Source organism: Dipodomys spectabilis, unplaced genomic scaffold, assembly GCF_019054845.1.
Source record: "Dipodomys spectabilis isolate Male_0828 unplaced genomic scaffold, ASM1905484v1 ptg000173l, whole genome shotgun sequence".
In the NCBI taxonomy this organism is placed as follows: domain Eukaryota; kingdom Metazoa; phylum Chordata; class Mammalia; order Rodentia; family Heteromyidae; genus Dipodomys; species Dipodomys spectabilis.
Genome location: NW_024870850.1, coordinates 3693530 through 3716405, shown reverse-complemented (window position 1 = coordinate 3716405; position 22876 = coordinate 3693530). Strand labels below are relative to the sequence as shown.

The 22876-nt window shown below is 49.5% G+C and overlaps 1 protein-coding gene across 1 annotated transcript in view; it reads right to left on the bottom strand.

Annotated features, from left to right (window-relative positions):
* Fbn3 (fibrillin 3) overlaps window positions 1-22876 on the bottom strand; it is a 58282-nt gene that overhangs the window by 9435 nt on the left and 25971 nt on the right. Inside the window, 28 exon segments of the mRNA XM_042693805.1 lie at window positions 1265-1471; window positions 2795-2920; window positions 3082-3216; window positions 4698-4820; window positions 4958-5077; window positions 5752-5877; window positions 6008-6073; window positions 6206-6358; window positions 7112-7237; window positions 8748-8867; window positions 9658-9786; window positions 10310-10322; window positions 10324-10427; window positions 10763-10885; window positions 11215-11343; window positions 11627-11752; window positions 12178-12249; window positions 14735-14884; window positions 15267-15392; window positions 16676-16801; window positions 17933-18001; window positions 18996-19157; window positions 19597-19719; window positions 20335-20457; window positions 20533-20658; window positions 20800-20922; window positions 21114-21236; window positions 22689-22814. Of these exon segments, the coding sequence (XP_042549739.1) occupies window positions 1265-1471; window positions 2795-2920; window positions 3082-3216; window positions 4698-4820; window positions 4958-5077; window positions 5752-5877; window positions 6008-6073; window positions 6206-6358; window positions 7112-7237; window positions 8748-8867; window positions 9658-9786; window positions 10310-10322; window positions 10324-10427; window positions 10763-10885; window positions 11215-11343; window positions 11627-11752; window positions 12178-12249; window positions 14735-14884; window positions 15267-15392; window positions 16676-16801; window positions 17933-18001; window positions 18996-19157; window positions 19597-19719; window positions 20335-20457; window positions 20533-20658; window positions 20800-20922; window positions 21114-21236; window positions 22689-22814 (3375 nt within the window).

Here is a 22876-nt window from a genome sequence, read left to right as displayed (position 1 = left end):
GCTGGTTGGCTATGCTTTGTCACCCAGGCATGCCTCCTTCCTTCTGCCCACCAGCCCTCGCCCCAGAGGCAAGCCCAGTCTTCCTTCTCTGCCCTGGACTCCTGAACTCAGGTTGCAGGTTGTACCTGAGCCAGCAGGATGCGCTGTTGAAACTCCTTCTACTGCACACATAGACACACACATTCTAGCCTTACCCATAATGTCTCTTGAGTCCACATTAATATGTATGCAATGTATGTAAGTACACATAACATGTCACATGAGAACCCCATCCACCAACAGGGCTGCAGGACTGTACCTCAGGCTCCTCTTCCCCCAGGCCTTGCCATGTCACCACTGGCCACTTCGGATAACCTGTCACCCTCATGGACACACTCAGTGTGACTAATGCTCACTCATGGCTACATACATACAGTCTTGCACCTACCCTTCCATGCTGGCTAGAATCCAGAACACACCTGCCGACTCATTCTGTAGACCAGGGACAGGTGCTGCTAATCCAATCCACCTGCTCAGAACCTACTCCGGCCTGTGCTCTCTAGCACACATAAACAAGAACGCACATACAGACAATGCATGCCAACTCCTGGAAGACTCACACCAACTCACATGTACTCATTAACATTGCCAGTGCCTGTGGCTCACACATGTTATCCCAGCTACTCAGGGACTGAGTTCTGAGGATCATGATTTGAAGCCAACACAGGCAGGAAAGTCCTTGAGACTCTCATCTCCAATGAAAATACCAAAAAAACTGGAAGAAGAGATGTGGCTAAAGTGATAAGAGTGCTAACCTTGAGCAAAAGAAACTTGGGGACAGTGCCCAGGCCCTGAGTTCAAGTCTCCAGACCAGCACCAAAACCAAAACAAGTGTATAGAGAACACACAATCATCTCACACACACATACACCTGCACACACAGAAAATGAACACTGGCTCAGTGCTTTGATGTGCTCACAGTCACACACAGGCTTATGAGTCAATGTATATAAAAGGGACACACCCCACCTCCTGTGCTCACTAGCATTCACAAACACGTGTGCATGTGTGTGCACGCACACACACAATTAGTAAGCTTGCACACAGAGCCCAGGAACCCACACTGACAGCTTGTACACATAAACACACTCACTAGCTCACAGAGCTGCTTGACTCCCTAGAGTATGTGCATGTGTGCACACAGCATACTAGCCACAAAGATGCATACACATATACACACACACCACTGCCACACGACATCACACTTGGTACCAAAGATACCTACCTCGTCCCTCGGTGGTGTAGCCTGAGCCATGGGGGCACAGCTTCCAGAAAGTAGAGGTGCCACGCAGGGGGCAGGGCTCGCACTGAGGCCCCCAGCCCCGACCACCCCCGCAGCAGCACACAGCCCAGGGTACAGTCTCATCGCTGCCTGACCGAACCTGGCACACAGCCTGCAGCACCTCGGTGAAGCAGAGCCCCTGCCGAGTGTCTGCAGGAAAAGGTGAGAATAGTAGGTGGAGACCTCTGCAGATCTGGACCCCATCCTTGGGGACTGGGCAGCTAGGCATGTCTGCACAGGGTGAAATCTTCTAAGTCACTGTTATTGGTCATAGGAACACCCTCAGCGGGCTGGACAGAAGCCACAGACTCACCCAGATATCAGTAATTCCCTTGGGGTCAAAGGTCAGCATCCTTTGGGCACAGTGAGAATGGAGGACAGCCAAGGGGCAGAAGGGACTCCAGAGAACATCAGGGTGGGGGCAAGAGGTAGTGATGAGCTGGACAGAACAGCAGACAGGGCAGGAAAATGGCATCCAGCTGAGGATCAGTGGCTCATGCCTGTGATCCTAGCTATTCAGGAGGCTGAGATCTGAGGAGGTTCAAAGACAGCCTAGGCACATAGTCTGAGATTTTATTATTATTATTGTTTTGCTGGTCATAGGCCCTGAACTCTGGGCCTAGGGGCTGTCCTCAGCTCTTCAGCTCAAGGCTAGCACTCTACCACTTAAGCCATAGTGCCACTTTCCGGCTTTTTTTTTTTTTTTTGCTTATGTGGTGCTGAGGAATCGAACCCAGGGCTTCATGCATGCAAGGTGAGCCCTCTACCACTGAGCCACCTTCCCAGCCCTCTGTGAGACATTTTTTTTAACTCCAGCTAATGACCAGGAGTAGGGCTGTGGTTCAAGAAGTAATGCACAAGCCTTGAACAAAAAAGTTGAGGGGTAGCTCCCAGGCTGAGTTCAGGCTGGCACGCACACAAAAAGAACAATGACATCCAGACACAGGCAGGCAATGTAGAGGGCCCAATGAAGACTGAATGGTGAAGCAAGTGAAAGGAAGCTGGCTTGGGCACCCCAACACTAGGCTGGGACTTAGGGGACAAGAAACTGAGTTTGCTCTGGAGTGAGCTACATTGTGGGGCTGAGATCTTGGGTGGACACTGTACTGAGGGAAGAGAGAAGAATGTGAGGATAGACAGGGACAGACAGGTCACCAGGACAGTGGTACCTGCAGCTCATTGGCAAGGCTCAGTTCCCCAGAAGTGGGAAAGCAGAGGACAGCCAGATCTGAGTGAGTTTCTGCCAAGAAAAGGGCAATGGGAGACAGGCAGGGGGAAGAGAGGGCTCATCCAGGGTGTTCTGTTGGCAGGACATATTTGTGTGTGATGTTCAGGTTTGGCACAGAACATCTCCTGCATGCCTTCTGGTGTTCCCAACCCTGGTCCTGTCCCTACCTCATGGATCACCCAGGTGTTGGGGGGGACAGGCAGTGGGAGGCAGCAGCCAACCAACATACATGTCTCCATATTTACCTTGGCACTCAGTGAGGGCAGGGCTGGGCTGGAAACCCTGGTCACATTCACAGTGGAAGCTGCCCATTGTGTTAATGCAGCGGCCGGGGGCACAGAGGCTGGGCTGCTCCTGGCATTCATCCTCATCTGAGGTGGGAGGGATGAAGCAGGTCAGAAGGGGAGGCAGAGCCCCTTTGCCATCCTCTCTAAACCCTGAACAGTCTCCCCGCTTAGGTCTGCCCACAGCATCTGTCTTTGAGTTTACTCCCCTAAAGCGAGTTCCCTGCCACCTCAGGAGCACCTCATACCTGTACAGCCATCTCTAGATCCAGACTGGAGCCTCATTCCTGGAGGACAGACACATGTAAAGGTGCCGATGGCATTCTTGCACAGCATGCTTCGAGCGTGGCAATCCTGCAGTCCCTCTGCACACTCATCTATATCTTTGGATGACCAGAGACAAGTGTCAGTCAAGGCCTGATACCCTATAGCCTTGTCCCAGAGGGAAAGGAACTAGACCATTTACCCCCCACTCCCTGTCACTGACACCTTAGTGGGACCACAGGGAGGTCCCTGCTGTGCTGCATGAAGCCTGTCCTTGCAGGAGGACATTGCCAGTCCCTGGCCATTCTAAGGGGCTGAGCTGCACCCCAAACCCACCTCCCCTGCCCACATTAGGATATGTGACTCTGCCAGGCCTTCCCCTTGGTCTCCAGAACAGCTCTTGGTGGGGGCGGGGAGGGCAAGGCCCAGGCTGAGGGTCTTTCGCCCTGACACTAAGGGCAAATGTCAAAGTGACTTCCCTCCTCCATTGTGACAGTTTAAAAAAAAAAGTCAAGATATGATCACATGTTCTCCAAGATGCATGCCCTGCCCCTGCTGTCCTGCTGGACTCTGGGCCCAGGGGGATGTTGGACCATGTGATACAATATAGTCAATAAAATAATGTAGTTGGGTTTTAGTGGCTCACAACTGTAGTACTAGCTACTTGGGAGGCTGAGATCTGAGGATTGAGTTTCCAAACTAGCCTGGGCAGGAAAGTCCATGACACTCATCTCCAATTAAATACCAAAAAAGAAACAGAAGAAACTGTAGCTCATGTAGTAGAGCAAGCCTTGGGCAAAAATGCTAGGGGCACTGCCCAGGCCCCGAGTTCAAGCCCCAGGACTGATAAAAAAAAAAAAAAAAAGAGGTGTCTCCCAAAATCTCATGTGTTGTAGGGACTGTGAAGGTGGCTTAGTCATAGAGTGCTTGCGTTGCATTCATGAGGCCCTGCATTCGATTCCTCAGCACCACATAAGCAGAAAAAGCCAGAAGTGGTGCTGTAACTCAAGTGGTAGAGCTCTAGCCTTGAGCTGAAGAGCAGAGAGACAGCCCCCAGGCCCAGAGTTCAGGCCCAACAACCCATCAAAAAAAAAAAAAAAAGCTCAAGTGTTGAAAATCAAATTCCCAGGGCCACTAGGTACTGGTGACTCACTCCTGTAATCCTAGCTAATCTGGAGGCTGAGATCTGGGGATGGCAGTTCAAGGCCAGCCGGTGAGACTCTTATCTCCAATAAGCTATTCAAAAAAACAAACAGGAAGTAGCTCTGTAGATCAAGTGGTAGAGTGATAAGGACTAGATGAGGTCAAGAGTTTGGGGCCTAACGTTAGTAGCTTAAAAAAAAAAAATTCATTCAGTACTGGGGATTGAACTTAGGGCCTCAGCTTGCTAGGTAAGCCTTCTTCTACCTTACTACACCCCAGTCCTTTTTAAATGTATTCTTCAGAGTATTGCTAACTCTTGCTCAGTCTGGCCTTATACCATGATTGCCCTTTGTCCTATAACTAACTCAGGGGTCTTCAGGTTCCCCACACACAATGAGGACTACCAGGATGGGGAGTACTGGGGGCTCTGCCCTTCATTGGCCTGTGCAGACCCTACCTCTGCATGTAGCCCTATCCTCCCGCAGGGCGTAGCCAGCTGGGCAGGTGCACAGGTAGGAGCCCTCTATGTTGAGACAGCGGAAGGCACAGAGCAGAGGGTTCAGGGAACATTCATCAATGTCTGTGGAGGCCAGGACAGATGGCATAGCTAATCAGGGTCTGCCCACAGGACCCCTATTCTTTCCTCCAGGCCAGTCTCCCCTACTTCCCCCGCAGGTGTCCCCATCACCCAACTGCACTGGGCAAGCAGCAGCCTACCCTCACAGATTGTCATGGGACCAGGCTCAAAGCCATCAGCACAGGCACACTCGAAGCCTCCGATGACATTGGTACAAGTGCCTTCCCCACAAGGGTGACCGAGGGAGCATTCATCTGTGTCTGCTGGGGTAAAAGAGTGATCAGTGCCTGCAAAGACCATGCCCCCAGCTTCACTCATCCTCCCTGCTGCCTGCCACAGACTGGACAGGGCTGCAGGCTCTGCCTACCAAGCTGGCATGAGTGAATGAATGATGAATGAGTAGAGTCAACAGCAGGCAGGTAAGTGAATGAGTATGAGTGAGCCAGGGAGTAAAGGCATAAATAAAATTAATGAATGAGAATGGAGTAAATTAATGAATGAGTGGAAGATTGAAAGATTTAATGAGTACATGAGTACATGAATGGATGAACAGTGGAATGAATGAATGACTAGGTGAATAAGTGAGAGACATTTAGCAAATAAGTAGGTGAACAAGTACATGAGTTAATGAGTATATAAATGAATGAATGAGAGTGCCAGTGAAGGAATTAATGAATAAGTAGGTTAAAGAGTGAATGGTGAATGGAAAATGGGTAGTGAATGAATGGGTGATCAACTGATGAATGAAGAAGCTAGGTGGCAAATAAGGGAATAAATGAAATGGTAGAGTAATTGAATGAGTGACTGAATGAACAAGTCAATATCTGAACGAATGAGCAAGGACACAGATTGGGAAAGAATGAGTGAAGTTCAGGGCGAGGATGAGTGAAGCAGAAGGTAATAGAGGCCAGGGCAGGACGGACTGGTCACACACCCACGCAGCTGATGCCAGTGAAGTCCAGGCTGTAGCCGAAGGAACACTCGCAGCGGAAGGAACCATCCATGTTGACACAGAGGCCATTCGCACAGATGCCAGGGTTCTCTGCACACTCGTTCACATCTGCAGGCGGTAGTTGTTGAGACAAGGTACTGGCCACTGTGAGAGCCTCATAGCCACCTGTAGGTTGGGAGGGAGCCTGAGACTTGGGTCTAGGCAGAGCCGAGTGGCTCCTAGTGGGTGATGGACTCACCTTCTCTGGAGTCATCGGGGCCTGGCACTGCTCCATGGCCAAAGGGACACAGCTCCTGGAAAGCAGCTGGACAGGAAAGGAAGTGAGTTACTGTCAGGACCCAGTGAGGTCTCCAGGATCCTGAAATGGTAAGGAAGAATGCAGGAAGAAAGGAGCACGGGTGGCTAGAGAAGTGATCAGGGCAGGACAGGCACTAACCACTGCCCTCCTGGGGACACAGCTCACAGGGGTCACCCCAGCCCTCCCCAGGCCTCTTGCTGCAGCAGCATCGGCTCTTGGTGTTGTTGAATGCCTTGGGCACCAAGCACTTTCCAGCCTCAAAACGGGTGAAGCAGAAACTCTGTCGTGTGTCTGTGGGGTGGGAGGTAAGGAGCTCTATTAAGATGATTAAATGCCCACAGCTGTGTGCATTTGCTCTGCTTTCCTCCACCCCTCCACCCCAGGTAAAGGGGCAGTGCTGGTCCTACTAGCAGCCAATCACTAACTATCCATACCCCAGGGAATGGTGATTGCCTCCAGAAATGAACACATAACCCACACTGGGCCAATGAAGATCATCCCTGGGACTTTGGATAGACAGATGGGAATCCCTTCTTTTCTGTTGTGAGGTACCCCTGTGCCAGGAAGAATGGCCCAATTCAGCCAGTTACTCTTCAACCAGAAAAGCCCCTATCTAGAGGTCCACCAAATTGAAAGTGCTCATGGTCAGGCTGGGACATGGCTTCTAGTGAGCCCAGATCCCCAGAAAGATGTTAGTTGAGTAGAACTGCAAGCTGTATTTCAGCCTGAGAGAAAAGGCTGGCTCAAGTTGGTTGAGGCTAGCCCATGCTGGCGGAGGCTAGCCCAACAGAGAGGAAGTTACCCAGTGGGCTCAGCTAGCTTGGACTGAACAAAACCTACTCATTGAGGGAAGCCAATTATTACAGAACAACCTAAGCTCAAGGGACCAGGCTAGCCCAGAATAGCCAAGCTAGCCCTCTGTAGAAGTGGCTCATCTGGCCACTTCTACAGCCCCCAATTCTGGGTGATCTGATCCTTCCTCAACATACACCCCTACTCCCTTCTCTAAGCCAAGCATATATATACTCTGGGACCCAGGCTTACCAAAGCAACGGTGCCCATTTTCAGAAGGGACAAAGCCAGGTAGGCAGAGGCATGTGAAGCTCCCAGGACTGTTGATACAGGTCCCAAAGGGGCAGATGTTAGGCTCATCCAAGCATTCATCAATATCTGGAGGGGCAAAGACAGATCTGGGACTGAGTTAGGCATGGGTGGCTCATATCTATAATCCTGAGGACCAAAATTCAAAGCCAGCCTGGGCAGGGAAGTCCATGAGACTCTTATCTACAACTACCAGAAAGTCAAAAGTGGAGCTGTGGCTCAAGTGGCAGAGTGCTAGCCTTGAGTAAAACAGTTCACAGACAATACTCAGGCCCTGAATTCAAGCCCCGGTACCAGCATATGTATGTGAACACACGTGTGATAACACACAGGCATAGGAGTTGGGATTGTACAAGACTCCCACCCTAGGGGAAGGATCTGGCTATTGGGAGGTATAGATGGGGTGGAGGTCCAGCTCTCACATACCTAGGGGCTGAAGTGGGGTAGAGTACCTGAGGATTTAACATGATCCCAAACTCCCATTGTCTTTTTGAGGAGCGAGCAGTACTAGGGTTTGAATTCAGAGCCTTGCACTTGCTGGACAGGTGCTCCATCACTAGATTCACACCTCCAGCCCATCTTGCTTTGTTTTTTGAATATGGTCTAACTGGGCCAGTTGGACTGCAATCCTATTTACTCTTCTTGCATAGGTGGTGCACCACCACTCCCAGCTTTTTTATTACTGCCTAGGCTAGGCTCAAACTTGGTTCTTCCCAATCTCAGCCTCCCAATTAAAATTCAAAGATCATCTTTAGAGACTTAAAACTGTGCAAGTCTAATTGAGACTGGATAAATTTAGCCATTACTAGACAGAGTCCATTCATGTTGTACCAGTCTATCCCAGATAGAATAAGCCAAAAAGGGACCAGGCTAAACTGGTCTAAACTACTTATATCCAAGAGAGGCCATTTTTCAAGCCAGACTGATCCAGAGTGGCCCAGATCAAGGCTAGCCCAAATGCAAGATTAGACTAGATGGGGGGGTGGGGGGAAGATCAGGTGGGGGGAGAGGGGGAGTATGGGAAGGGATGAGAAGGGGAAACAAAGAGGAGGCAACAATGCTTGGTAAGAAATATACTCGTTATCTTGCCCATGTAATTGTAACTCCTCTGTATGGTATTCTCATAATAATAATAAAAAAAAAAAAGATTAGACCAGAGGTCATGAGATCAGTTCACTCCAGGTTAGTCTAGACAGTATGAGGCTAGCTCATCTACTTAGATCAGTCTGGTCCAAGTTAGCCTATACTGTATAAGTCTAGCCTTATGAAAGAACCAGTGAAGGTCAAGTCAGGCCAATCTAGCTTAGTTACCCCTGTGGGTGATTACACCAGGGAAGATCATGGTCAATTACTGAGTGAGAAGAGCCTGTGTCCATTTTATAGGGCCCACAAATTCTGTGGGAGACCTGGAGAGAAAATCTGTAGTCAATAATCTAAAAGCAACCATAACAGTGCCACCAACATATGTAGCCATGCTTCCTGCTGGGCTTGTAAGCTGTGTTCAGCTTACAAACAAGGAGACAGAGGCCCAGAGGTACCTCCCTGCTCCCAAGGCTAGGACATGAAACTGGACACTCACCCACACAATGCTCCCTCTGCACCTGGTACCCCGGGGGGCAGTTGCAGCGGAAGGAGCCCTCAAGGTTCTGGCAGATGCCTGGCAGGCAGGATTCTGAAAGGGTCACACATTCGTTGGTGTCTGTTGGGGAAAACAAAGAGGGAACCCCAGTGTGAGAGAGGAGGTGGAGGGCTCACCTGGGGCTGGGGCCAATGTCTGGCAGTCACTCCACGATGGCTGAGGGTCCTGTGATAAGCCCTCTCTCCCAATACCAATTTGGGGTCCAGTTTGAGCATCAAGGGAGTGATTATCTGGTGAGTTAAAGGTGGAGAATGAAGAGTCCAGAGGGCAAGGGGAAGCAAGAAGCCTTCCAAGATTTCTTTTTTTTTTTTTTTTTGTCGGTCGTGGGGCTTGAACTCTGGGCCTGGACGCTGTCCCTCAGCTCTTCAGCTCAAGGCGAGCGCTCTACCACTTGAGCTACAGCGCCACTTCCGGTTTTCTGGTGGTTTATTGGAGATAGGAGTCTCACGGTCTTTCCTGCCCGGGCTGGCTTTGAACCACGATCCTCAGATCTCAGCCTCCTGAGTAGCTAGGATTACAGGCGTGAGCCACCAGCGCCAGGCTCCTTCCAAGATTTCTGTGGCATCCACTTAGCAAATCTATTCTTTGTCTCAGAAGACTTACATCTCTCAGACAGTCTCACCCTAACCTGCACACCCTATGAAACTGTGATGTGCAAGGGTTTTTGTTTTTATTATTATTATACCTTAAAATAAATGCACACAGGTATCAGATAAAGCCAGGCCCACTCAAAAGTGCCATCTGCTTACAATAAAAAAAAAAAAAAAAAAAAAAAAAAAAAGTGCCATCTGCAAGTGACTGTGGCTTGAGGTCTGGCTGAAATGATTCAAAACACCATCGGGAGACTTACCCACACAATTCCTCCCATCGGCTGTGAGTTCGAAGCCATCCTGGCAGATACAGAGGAAGGAGCCAGCTATGTTGAGGCACTGGCCAAACTGGCACACCTGCCCCACCAAGATGGTACACTCATCAGTATCTGCAGTGAGGAAATGGGCAGGTAGTCAGTCATGGAGCCTGAGAACACTGAGCCTCCCATTAGCTGATGGTACAGACTTTAGTTAAGCAAGCACTCCTATACAACTCTACATATTAATCATCCTATTATTGTATGAGGTAGATACTATTATTTTCTAATATACAACTATATGGTGCTATGAATATGCCACTAAGTGCTCTTAACTGCATCCCAGATAATTACTTTCCTTTTTTTCTTTGTACTAGGGCTGGCACCTGAACTCAGGGCCTGGGTACTGTCTCTTGAGATATTTCACTCAAGGCTAGCACTCTACTACTTGGCCCACAGCTCCACTTCTGGCTTCTGGTGATTAACTGGAGGTAGGAATCTTAAGGATTTTCCTGCTAGTGCTGGCTTCAAACCTCAATCCTCAGATGTCAGCATCTGAGTAGGAAGGATTACTGGTATGAGCCACCAATGCTCGTCAGATGTATCTGCTATTCAAGAGGACACAGAGGCCTGTCCCCTAACCCTGCAAGTTCACCCACACAGTCCCCCATTGTGTGAAGCTGCAAAGCCTGGAAAGCAGAGGCAGCTATAGGAGCCAATGGTATTCTTGCAGGTTCCATTCCCATATGGCCACCAGTCACATTCATCAAGGTCTGACAGAGCCAAACACACCAACTCACTCAATGCACCCAAGGGAAGTGCACTGGTGGTTCGGGGAGAGGAGCCAGTCGACCCAGCCTGTCTCCCAGCACCATACCTGGTTCAGATGGCTGGACAGTGACCCTTAGATGGGGTATCTGGCACTACCTATCATTCTCATTTTACGGTAGGAAAACTGAGGCATGGGGAGACAGATTTAAGAGTTAAGAGGATTCAAATCTGCATCCATTTGTGAATTAGTATAGATAAAAGAGCCATCCCAACCTGGGGGAGATGAAGACCCCAGGCAGAGCCTGTCCTGAGAGGAAGACACAGGAAGGCCTCTCACCCATGCACAGGGTCTGGTCTGCTGAGGCCCGGAAACCATGGTGACAGAGGAACATGTAGCTGCCCTCCATGTCCACGCAGTTACCACGACCACAGACATTCATGATCTCCTGGCACTCATTCCATCCAGGGATTCAGGCAGCAGAGTATGTCCAAGGGCCACATCACTGTTTCCCCAACCCCCCAGGCTACAATGGGGGAGCCTGAGCCTGTCCTGAAGCACCCATGTTTAAGATCCCTCCAGGGTCTCTGGGTTGCCAGCACCACGGCCAGCACATCTCATATCACCCCAAAACTGTGTTATCATGGGGGTTCTGTGTTCTCCCAAACCCCACAACAGTGCATACAGGGATCCAGGCCCTCCACAAGTCACCAGGAGCCATCTAGGTCCCTTATCTCCTTTTCCCAGACTTGCTCTGCTAGGGTCTGGCCCATCATCCTGGATACCCCACTTACCCACGCAGACTCCTCTGGGCGACAGTGTGAATCCTTGGGCACACTCACAGCGGTAGCTGCCTGGGATGTTGACACAGGATTCTTTCCTCCCACAGGGACTCTCTGTGGTACCACACTCATCCACATCTGTGGGCCAAGCCAGTGAACCAAGTGGATAAGAGAAGCCCACCCTGACAGAACCAGACCCCAAGCTCAGCCCTGGAGATCTCTCTGAAAACATCTAAAACCAGAGCAAGGGTGGTTAGAGGCGATAGAGGACCCCAGGAAGATATTCACTCAGATGGGGAAACAGGTTCAGAGTGTTACATGGTTCCCCTCAATTGCATCATAGGAGACCCATGTGGGGGGAAGGGCAGCATCCCCCCTCCTCAACCAAGGCCCCAGAGCTGGGGATAGAACAGGTGGGCACCTTCACAGGCCAGCAAGTTGCTGTGGTACTGGAAGCCCACAGGGCACTCGCAGTAGAAGTTCCCGGCCTGGTTGATGCAGACGCCATGGGTACAGATGGCTGGGATTTCCCTGCACTCATCAATATCTGGGGAAGACATAAGAGGTCAGGGGGGCCCATCCCTGGGTACCTGCTGGTCCTACAGTGTGGTAGAAGGGGCTGTGGCTGCCAGCAAGCACTTGCTCCATCCACAAAAACGGCTGGGGCCAAAATGCTCCTGCTCACACCACAAAGAGGCCAGATGTGGCCAGTACAGGGAGGGCAGGTAAAAGTTCTGGTGTCAATTAAAAAATGCATATTTCAGGGTGAGGATATAGCATGCATGAGGTTGTGGGTTCCATCCCCAGCACAGGAGGGAGGGAGGGAGGGAGGAAGGGTAGATTTTGGGGGTAGATTCCTAGGGTTTTTGAACAAAGAGAGGCTAGGGAGACAGGGTGGAAAGGAAGGAAGATGGGATTAGGAAAAACAGCCAGGCTGGGGACACTCAGATGTATGTGAGGGGCAGCACTCACCGCGGGGCCTTCCAGTGTGCATGTCAGTGATGAAGCCAGGGACTTGGCTCCCACACAAGACCTGGTAGTCAGCTGTGCCAAGGACAGCAGAGCTTCAGAGCAGACTCTGCAAGGAGAGTCCTCACCCCTCTCACCCCACAGCCCAACCCCACCTGGTCTTCTCTAACCTGCCCGAGCTTGCTTAAGCAGCCCTGGGCTCAAGATTGCCCCTGGCCTGTGCAATCAGTAGTTCCCCAACACACAAAAGGGAGACCCCCATCCCCCAAAGTTCTTTGCTGCTCAGGCTACAACCAAGCATACTTGTTGGCATCATTAGATAAACACAGACTGCTTTGTTACTATACTACCATATTCACCTCTGCCCCTACCTGTAGAGATTTTGAGAACTCTTCTCCCACTTGTCTTTCCAGTGTTGATTCAACTCCCCCATCCCCAAAGTTTATGTGTTAGAAACTGCAGTCCCAAAGTCCTATGTTACAGAGTGTCCAAAGATGGGGCCGTGTGAAGATCATTAGGATTAGAGAAGGTCTCTTTTAAAAGAGAGAAAGAGGGGCTGGGGAAGGTGGCTCAGTAGTAGAGTGCTTGCCTTGCATGCATGAGGCCCTGGGTTCAATTCCTCAGCACCACATAAACAGAAAAAGGTGGAAGTGGTGCTGTGGCTTAAGTGGTAAAGCTCTAGCCTTGAGCCGAAGAGCTGAGGGACAGCGTTCAGGCCCAGAGTTCAAGTCCCACAACCGACTAAAAAAAAAGAGAGAGAGAGAGAGAGAGAGAAAGAGAATCAGGAGTGGTGGCTCATGCCTGTCATCTTAGCTACTTTGAAGAAAAAGACTGGAGGATTGATTCGAGGCCAGTTGGGCAAAAAGTTGAGACACCATTTCAACCAATACATGAATGTGGTAGTACATGCCTATAAACCCAGCTATATGGGAAACAAAAAAAAATTGGAAGACTGTGTTCCAGATAGTCCAAGGCAAAAAGTGAGACCCTATTTGAAAAAGAATGAATAAAGTGGTAGAGAACCTGTATCAGCTGCCTTCTAAATGCAGTGCAGGGTGAAGAACTGAATCTCCTTTATTCTTATTTCCTAGAGCTCAACACCCAGAGCCCAGAAATGTTCAATAGTGACTCTTCCTATTGGGCTATGCACCTGGTTGTGCAATATTCCCTCAAATGGAACCTCAGAATGTGCCCTTATTTGGAAACTCTTGTCTTTGCAGATATCATCAAGTTAAGAAGGGATGGGACTGGAATAAGGTGACTCCAAAGTCCAAAGAAGAGGCATAGAGAGGGTAGAGGGTGGTAGTTCATGCCTGTAATCTTGGCAATGTGGGAAATAAAGATAGAAGGATCAAGGTCCAAGGTTTGTCCAGGCAAAAACAAAAGACCTTATCTGAAAGATAACTGAAGCAAAGAAAAAAAAAAGGGGAAGGACTGGGGACTCAGTAGCAGAGTATCTGCCTAGCAAGTGAGAGAGAGGTCCTGAGTTCGAAACCCAGTAAAAAATAAGAAAAGGAGAAGGAGGGGGGACAGAGAGACTGAAACAGAGACCAGGGTGATGTAGCTATACACCAAGGATCACAAAAAGAATCATCAACATAATTATCTGAGCTGGGCACTGGTGGCTCATGCCTGTAATCCTAGCTACTGAGTAGGCTGAGATCTGAGGATTGGAGTTCAAAGCTAGCCTGGGGAGTAAAGTTCCCATGAGACTCTCATCTCCAATTAACTACTAAAAAACTGGAAGTGGTGCTGAGACTGAAGTGGTAGAGCACTAAAGAGGCTCAGGGACAGCATCCAGGTCCTGAGTTCGAACCCCAGGACTGGCAAAAAAAAAAAAGTCATCAGAAAGGATCTTCCACTGCAGTCCTCAGAGCCCAGCCCTGCTGACATCTTGACTCTGAGCTTCTAGCCTCCAGAATTGCATTTCCAAAAGTCACCAGGTTGCTGGTAAGGAAGGAATTGACCCATGCCATGCTCTGATCTGGCCCCATTCCTGCTATTCTTTCTGGATCTTGTTCTGTTTACCAACAGGTTATTGTTTTGTGAGACAGAGACTGCTATGTAGTCCAGTCTGGCCTCAAACTCCTCCTACCTCCACCTCCTGAGGTGATCATAGGCATGTATCATCACATTTGACTTAGGCTGTATCCTAGCTGTCAACAAAGTTGCCTCCACACTACCAGCAGCTCTGTCTGTCCTTCCTACCTCAACTTCCCTCCCTCATCTGACAGGCCAAGCATTCTCCTTCGGGGCCCAATCTTCCTCGAGTTTCCCTAAGACTGCCTTTTCCCAGCTTTGTGGGGTAGGGGGATGTGACCTAGGTTTCTCTATCTGTGTTTCCTCTTCAACTCCAGACACTTGGTAAGCCTCTCAGAGTAATTGTTGTCACCAAGGGCTTTTCCCATCACCAATCCATCCTGAGTTTGCAAAGTCTGCAAATTGGAAGAAAGACTGCTTTTCCCATCCACGTGGGGAATGTAACCTTGATCCAGCTCGCACCAGTGCAAGGCAGTCCAGATGCCCAAAGCTCAAAGGAGGGGAGGGGAGGTGCACTCACAGCTAGCAGGTGTGGGGCAGGCTTCACAAGGTCTGTTCCATGCCTGGCCGATGTTGTAGGAACAGCAGCACATCTTCTGAGTGATGTTGAAGGCCAGCTCGTGCCTACAGGTGCCATTATAATAGCGAAAGCACATGCTCTTTCTCATATCTGTCCTTGGCATTGGGAGAGAATAGAGGAAAGGGTGATTCAAGGCACAGGAAAACAGAAACACACTTTAAATTCACTCCTGAATTCCTTTGAACATGAGTAACTTAGTCTTTCTCCCCACACACACTTGAGAGCCTTTCATGACTTAACCTTTGTTGGGCAGTCCACAACTTGAACAACTGTTCATGGCAGCCCTGGGCTTTTGAGTTTTTCAATATTATTCACGGATGCATGATCAGCACTTCAAATATGTTCACCCTCCCTCTTTCCCCTCCTAAATATTTCTCTCTGTGTATTTCTAAGGCTTAGAGGCTCTCAGTGGTTCCTTCCATACCATGTGATCTTGCAATGCCCATTCCCCCATCCCCATCATGCTTCCTACCCATGCAATTGTTGCCGCCATTAACTTGCAGGTACTCTGCAGGGCAGATGCAGGTGTAGTTTCCCAAGGTGTTGTAGCATGTGCCTGGGCCACATATACCCAATTGTGTGGCACACTCATCAATATCTGTAGGGAGAGGGCGGTGTGGGGCAGAGGCAACAGGCAGTGGTGACCAGTGATTGGGCAACTGCAGACCCTATGCCCATTGGAAGAACTTCATTCTAGGTTTTAGTCTGTTCACAAAGTCAGCTTGAAATGATGCAGACAGTTTAGTGTATAGATATGGAAAGACGTAATCAGAGTATTAAGTAGAAAAATTGTAGTATAACAATTCTATTCTTTAAAAAATATCTAGTCAGGTTGGGCACTGGTGGCTCACTCCTGTAATCCTAGCTACTCAGGAGGCTGAGGCCTGGGAATAGCAGTTCAAAACCAGCCCAAGCAGGAAAGACTGTGAAACTCTTACCTCCAATAAACCACCAGAAAACAGGAAGTGGCTTTGGCTCAAGTGGTAGAGCACTAGCCTTGAGCGAAGAGCTGAGGGACAGCACTCAGGTCCAGAGTTAAAGCCCCATGACTGACAAAAAAAAAATCTAACCAGGCACTGGTAGCTCACTCCTATAATCCTAGCTACTCAGGAGGCTGAGATCTGAAGATCATGGTTCAAAGCCAGCCTGGGCAGGAAAGTCTGTGAGACTCTTATCTCCAATTAACCACCAGAAAATTGGAAGTGGTGCTTTGTCTCAAAGTGGTAGAGTGCTAGCTTTGAGCAAAAAAGCTCAGGGACAGACCCCCCCAGGCCCTGAATTCAAGACCTATGACCAACAACAACAAAAATATCTGAGCCAGGTGCTAGTGGTTCACACCTATAATCCCAGCTATTCAGGAGGCTGAGATTTAAGGATCTTGGTTCAAAGCCAGCTTGGACAAGAAAAGCCCATGAGATTCTTATCTCTTAGCCACCAAAACTAGGACTGGAGGTATGGCTCTAGTGGTAGAGTGCCAGCTGTGAGCAAGCAAGCAAAATGAGGCCCTGATTTCAATCCCTAATACTACCAAATAAATATACCTCCCACCACTGGTAGATTATGCTGGAAGTCACAAAAAAGTGCAGTGCACTAGATGACTCTAGGCTTCACCCCTCCATAAAAGTGACTATTAAGGAGACAAAAATATTTAACAATGGTGACTCACACCTGTAATTCCAGCTACTTGGGAAGCTGAAATAAAAAAGGATCATATTCCCAGGCCAGCGAAGGCAAAAGTTCTTAAGATCCCCAACTCAAGTATCAAGTCATATTGGTGGTCTGTATCTGCCATCCCAACAAGCCAACAAAAGGATCACAGTCCAAGCAGAATAGCAGAAATGGAGGAGAGCCTGACCCAATACAGGAAGAGTCCATACTCACCCTCGCAGATGCGGGTGTCCCCACTGAGTTGGTACCCATGCGGGCACTCACATTGGAAGCTGCCAAAAGTATTGGCACAGTTGCCTCCCTGACACAGCCCAGACAGTTCCTGGCATTCATCAATGTCTGTGTGGAAATGAAAGCTGAGCTAAACCCTAGCAGGGGTCTTAAGGGACACTCATGGGCTGCCTTTCAACCACCCCCAGGAGTTATCCATGGCTGTAGGAGCTTTGAAGGATCTGCCTCAAAGACTGGACCGTCAGAACTGGCCTGAGTCCAGCTTCTTTGCTCCCATCTGTGAGTCCACACTGTCCATCCTCCCATTCATGTCTTCCCAGTCTCATCATTCCCCAAGGAGGACTGATGGGAAGCTGAGTGCCTACAAAAAGCTACCAGAAATAGGTGGAAAAAGTGGGTCAATGGAAAAGGAGGTGAGGGGCTGGGAAGGTGGCTCAGTGGTAGAGTGCTTTCCTTGCATGAGGCTCTGGGTTCGATTCCTTAGCACCACATAAGCAGAAAAAGCTGGAAGTGGTGCTGTGGCTCAACTGGTAGGGTGCTGGCCTTGAGCTGAAGAGCTGAGGGACAGCGCCCAGGCCCAGAGTTTAGGTCCCACGACCAACAAAAAAAAAAAAAATGGAAGAGGAGGTGAATGAAAAGACAGATTTGGGGGAATGGATTGATGAGAAATGGATAAGTGGGTGGATAGGAGGTTGGCAGATGGACAGAGCAGATGGGGGCTGATAGACACATGGATGGAGAAGGAATGAGGATGAACAAATGGATGGGTGGATGTGTAGATGGATCAATGTCTAGGTGGGTGGATAGAGGGATGGATAAATGGAGAGGTGGATAGATACACAGATGGAAGTGGATGATGTGGAGATAAATGGGTGGGATGAACAACAGACCAATAGACTGATAAAGAATCAATGGATAGCTGGATGATGAGAATGATGGGTAGCTGAGTGAAGGGTGGGTGGCAGTGAATAAATGAAAAGATAGATGGTTGTGTGAATGGATGAATAGTGAGCAGGTGGATGGATGGGTGGGTGGACAAAAGAAATAAAAAAAGAGATGGCTAAAGAATAATTTTAAAGCCAAAAATTTTAAATTTTGGCTCTGCTGCTTGGCCTCCAGGTGGATGGAGGATATGGCCACCCAACAAGGTACTTTGGTGAAGTAAGGATAAGAGAAAGGTTCTTATTGGGTGAATGGACAGAGATGGACAGACGGGCAGAGGGTATGCCAGAAACTTACCTTCCAGAATAACAGTATTGGGGTTGGGTCGGAAGCCCTCACCACCCGGGCACAGGGTTCTGTACTCACCTGCAAAGGAAATGGGCTCTAAGTAAAGGGTCATGAGGAGAGGCACTTGGACAATGCCTAGGGGAAACAGAAGAGGGAGGTCCCCCAAAAGGGCTCAGTATTGGGAGCCTCCATCCCACTGCTGTACCCTTACATTTGCTTACCCCCAGTCCTCCTCGGGGCCAAGAGACCTTGGCCAAATCTGGGAGTACCTGGGTATGTGTAAAGTAGGACCCATATTCAATTTGTAAGCAGATGGATCATAAGGCAGTAGCTTTATATATGCTGTTCCCACTGCATTGTAGACCCTTCCCTTTATTCTTCTAGGAAAACTCCTACTCCTACTTCATAACCTCCTCAATTCTCCTGTAGGAAGACTTCCTTTGGCCCCTTTCTCTCCCTAGCTTTCTCCTAGGCCATAAGCCTCAAACAGACCCTTGGCTCTCAATGAGATTCCCAGATGAGGGGCAGTATACCACAGCTGTAACTTGTCCTTCTCTGTATCTTCAGCCCTCAGCAAAAGGTACCAAAAAATTTCCAATGTTTGTTGACTGTCTGTGATGGTGAGACTATACACTGAGTTTTCCAAAAGTGCTCTAGAAGAAGGCCTGGCCCATGAAGGCCAAGGTTTAGAATGTATGATCCAAGATTACCCTTCCCGGATGTGAGGGCGATCTGGCTGCGACATCTGTCACCCCATTGATCGCCAGGGTTGATTCGGCTGAGCTGGCTGGCTAGGCGGGTGTCCCCTTCCTCCCTCACCGCTCCATGTGGAGCGTCCCTCCCGAAGCTGCGCGCTCAATTGAAGAGGACGACCATCCCGGATAGAGGAGGACCGGTCCTCGGTCAAGGGTATACGAGTAGCTGCGCTCCCCTGCTAGAACCTCCAAACAAGCTCTCAAGGTCCAAGATTACCCTTCCCACACCAGTTTTCATGAGCAGAGATGTCTCATGAACTCCCCAGTCTCTATGGCTGAACCCCAGCAGTAGCCCCCACTCTGTAGGAACTACTCACTTGTGTTTCCCATTGGACACAATTCACAGGGGTTGCCCCAGGCCCGGCCCAGGGAGCAACAGCAGGAGGCTCGGGTGACCCCAACTCCAACCTCAGCACTGCAGGAAACACCTCCATCCCCTCGGCTGTGCATTTCCAGGAAACAGTTCTCAGCCCGGGTGTCTGCACAGGCAGAAAGGGATGGTTAGCAGAAGGCAGAGGAAAAACAATGTATATGTGTGTATATGTGTGTATGTATGGGTGTGTGTGTGTATGTATCTGAGGGCAATGTGTTTGTAATTATCTCTGTGGACCCTGTGCACATGTGTGTGCTTCTGTGTGGTTCTTTGTATAACTTTCTCTGTAACTGTTGTGTGTGTAATTGTATGTCTCTGTATACCTGTTTAATTCTGTGTATGTGTGGATATGTATGAAATTGTGCGTTTATGTGGCTGCTTATCTAGACCAATGGCTAGAACTCCCCAGATGAGAAGAGCAATCCCATTGGGATTGACAAATGTGCCAACTGCCTGAGGAGCAGGTAGACAAGCATGTAAACTCAGGTCCTAGCTCCACAGACCCTAGGGCCTTTTGCTTGGGCCAAGTGCAAGTGTTGACTCACCCACACAGCCTACCCCACTGGGGTTCAGCTCGAAATCCTGGGGGCAGTTGCAGAGATAGCTGCCGGGAATGTTGATGCATTGTCCGTTGATGCAGTTCACAGGGGCTGCACACTCATTGATGTCTGGGTGGGGGAAGGCACTGTCACTGGCTGGGAGCCTTCATTATACCCCCTCCCCTCCCTTGTTTAGAGTCTGCTCTCAGGTGACAGACGGAAGGGGATGGGGCCTCCATAGTGTGCCTGCCCTGCTCTATTGGACTCAGAATAGGTTTGCCTCCTGCAAGCCCTCCATCCTAGGCTCCCCACAGCCAACAAATAAAACCCAGATTTAGAAAATGCTTTCAAACCAAGGGCTGGCAAACTTCAACTCATGGGTCAAATCTGGCCACAACTAGGTTGTGTCAATAAGGTTTTATTGACACCTGGCCATACGTGTTCATTTATATATTGTCTATGGCTGCTTTGGAGCCACAGTGGTGGAGTTGAGCAGGGACAACTGAAATAATAAGACTTGCAAGGGAAAAATAGCTACCATCTGCTCGTTTTCAAAGACATACAACTGGAGGAGCACTTGGGCAGTTGTAGGGGAAGGCATACTCATTCATTCACTGCTGATTCAGGAGATGGTACCAGGACAACAAAGCAGGGTGACATAATGGAATGATGAGACTACATAGGAAGGACAGTGAAGGAGCAGGCTACATCCTGCAGCCCTTTCCTTTGTCTGCTGACACATACCTGTGCAGTGACTGCCACCATGGTCCAGCTCATAGCCATCCTCACAGAGGCAGCGGAACATGCCTGGCAGATTCTCACAGCTCCCAGGCACACACAGTGTCTCAAGTGCACACTCATCCACATCTGCAGGGACCCCAGGTGAGCTGCCCTGTCCCACAGCGTTCTGTGCCCCCATACCCTGGCAGGCCCAGGACTCACCCTGGCAGGCTCCATGGTCCCCAGTAGGAGTGAAACCCATCTCACACTCACAGTAGTACCCGCCGGGGATATTGAGGCAGTGGCCATTCTCACAAAGATCCATGTCCTCTGCGCATTCATCCCTATCTGAGAGGCCCAGAGGCATAGACAGCTAGAGGCCAGTTGGGCTGGAACCCACACAGGGTGGGGGAAGAAGTCCTAGACTCTTGAAGGTCACCTAGGGCCCCAGGCTGCCCCTGTCTGGCTGCTGCCTAGCCCTACACTCACCTTCACAGGAGAATCCATCCCCAGCAAATCCAGGGCGGCAGGCACAGCGGTAACTCCCCGGGATATTGAGACAGTCAGCTCTGGGGCTGCAGTGATGTTCTGGGGTGGTACATTCATCCATGTCTGTATGAAATCAGAACCCATAACCCTCAAGCGTATACACGGGGGGGGGAGGGGGGGGAGGCTGTAAGGAGGCACACCCACCCCAGCCCTGTATGGCCCTTAGAGACACCCCTGAGTCCAAGAACCCCCATCCTGTCTCCACTAACCTCTTCCATTTTATAGGGATCCCCTCCTTTCCCCCAGGTACTCACCATGGCATTTGAAGCCATCCCCCACCCAGCCTGGATGACACCTGCAGCTGAAACTCCCAGGGGTGTTAAGGCAGGAGGCATGGCTGTCACAACTGTGCTGGCCCAGCTCACATTCATCTAGGTCTGAAAGGAGAGAGTGCCACAATGGAACCCAGGTCCAGAAGAGAAGAAGCAGGTCAAGAGCAAGGTATATGAGATAGCCCTCCAAACCAAGGAGCTTCTATCCGCCTCCAGAACCCAAGAGAGAAGCTCCAAAACCCCAAGGGCAATACTTGAGCAGAATTCAGAAATGGTCTGAAATGGCTGGAGGTGTGGCTTAAGTGTTAGGGCATGGCTTAAGCTGTGAAAGTGTGACTCAAGTACTAAGGCCTGGCTCAAGTGGTAGGGGCATGGCTAAAGCACTAGGGGGAGTAGTTCAAGCAATAGGGCTCTGCTTAAAGCAGTTGGGACACTGCCCAAGTGCTAGAAAGTGTGGCTCAAGTGGCAGGGGCGGGGCTAAAGCACAAAAAGGTGTGGCTTAAATATCAACCAGAATTGATGCTGTTATGCAATATTTGTGCCAGTACACATAAAAATAACCATAGAGCCCAAGTGTGGGGAATTGTGGTCTCTCAAAAGGTATATTCAAAGTGCCAATCTTCCAATTGTGAATTTGATCTCATCTGGACATGACATTTCTGTAGACTGTCACTAAATTGAGATTACCTCTAGTGATCCTTGATCCAACAACTACTCCTCTCTCTTAAGAGTGAAAGTTGGACACAGGCAGAGAAAATAATACCACATGAGCCCAGGTGTGGTGGTATGGTAGAGTATGCCTGAAATCCCAGCTACACAAGAGTGGAGATAGGAGGATCAGTGGGCAAAAGCCCAAGACCTTATCTGCAAAATAAACTAAAAGCAAAAGGGCTGTGGGTGTGGCTCTAGTGGTAGTGTGTTTGCCTGGCAAGTGTGAAGCCCTGGGTTTCATCCCCAGGGCAGAGGAAAGAGCAGGAAGGGGAAAAGAAAGAGAGAGAAGAGAAAGAGAGGGAGAGAGGGAGGGAGGAAGAGACAAGACAAAATAAACAGATTTCATATACATACAAGGCAGCAGTTAGCATGGTGTTATTCCAAAACCAAGGAACAGTAAAGAAGCTGGAGAGATGTGTGGGACAGATGCTCTCTCTAAATCCCTAACCAAAAATCCATCCCTCCTAAGCTCTTGTCCCTGGAGTTCTCCTCATGGAGAAAGAATAAATCTCTGGGCCTCTAAGCCAGCAGGCATGTATTCAGTTGTTGTTGGAACCCTGGGAAGCTAATTCTATAACTATACAAATAGTTAGGTGTTCATCCTTGTATCATGCAAAATTATCAGGCTTGGCTGATAATTTGGGAAAGTTGCAATGTAACACTGGGGCTCTATGGAGCTGTTTAAGGGGAGCCCCAGGTAAATTTACTCTCAAGAGGACTCATTAGTGGAAATCTCTAAGAATGAATTCTGACTGGGCTCTGCCCTGAAGCACAGAGACAGTCCTGATGATCTCCAACAGTGGCCCCTGGGGTTCCTCCCACCTGCATGGCTGACTGCTGGCTCACCAGAGCAGCTAGTGGCCCCCTTCCTGACGATGTAGCCCAGCTGGCAGTGGCAGACAAAAGATCCTTTTGTATTCTCACAGTTCCCATGGAGACAGATGTGAGGGTTCAAGTCACACTCATTCACATCTGTGGAAGGAGAGGGCTTGAGACCTGAGGATCAGATGCTGGTGATGGGAGAAAAGTGAAAG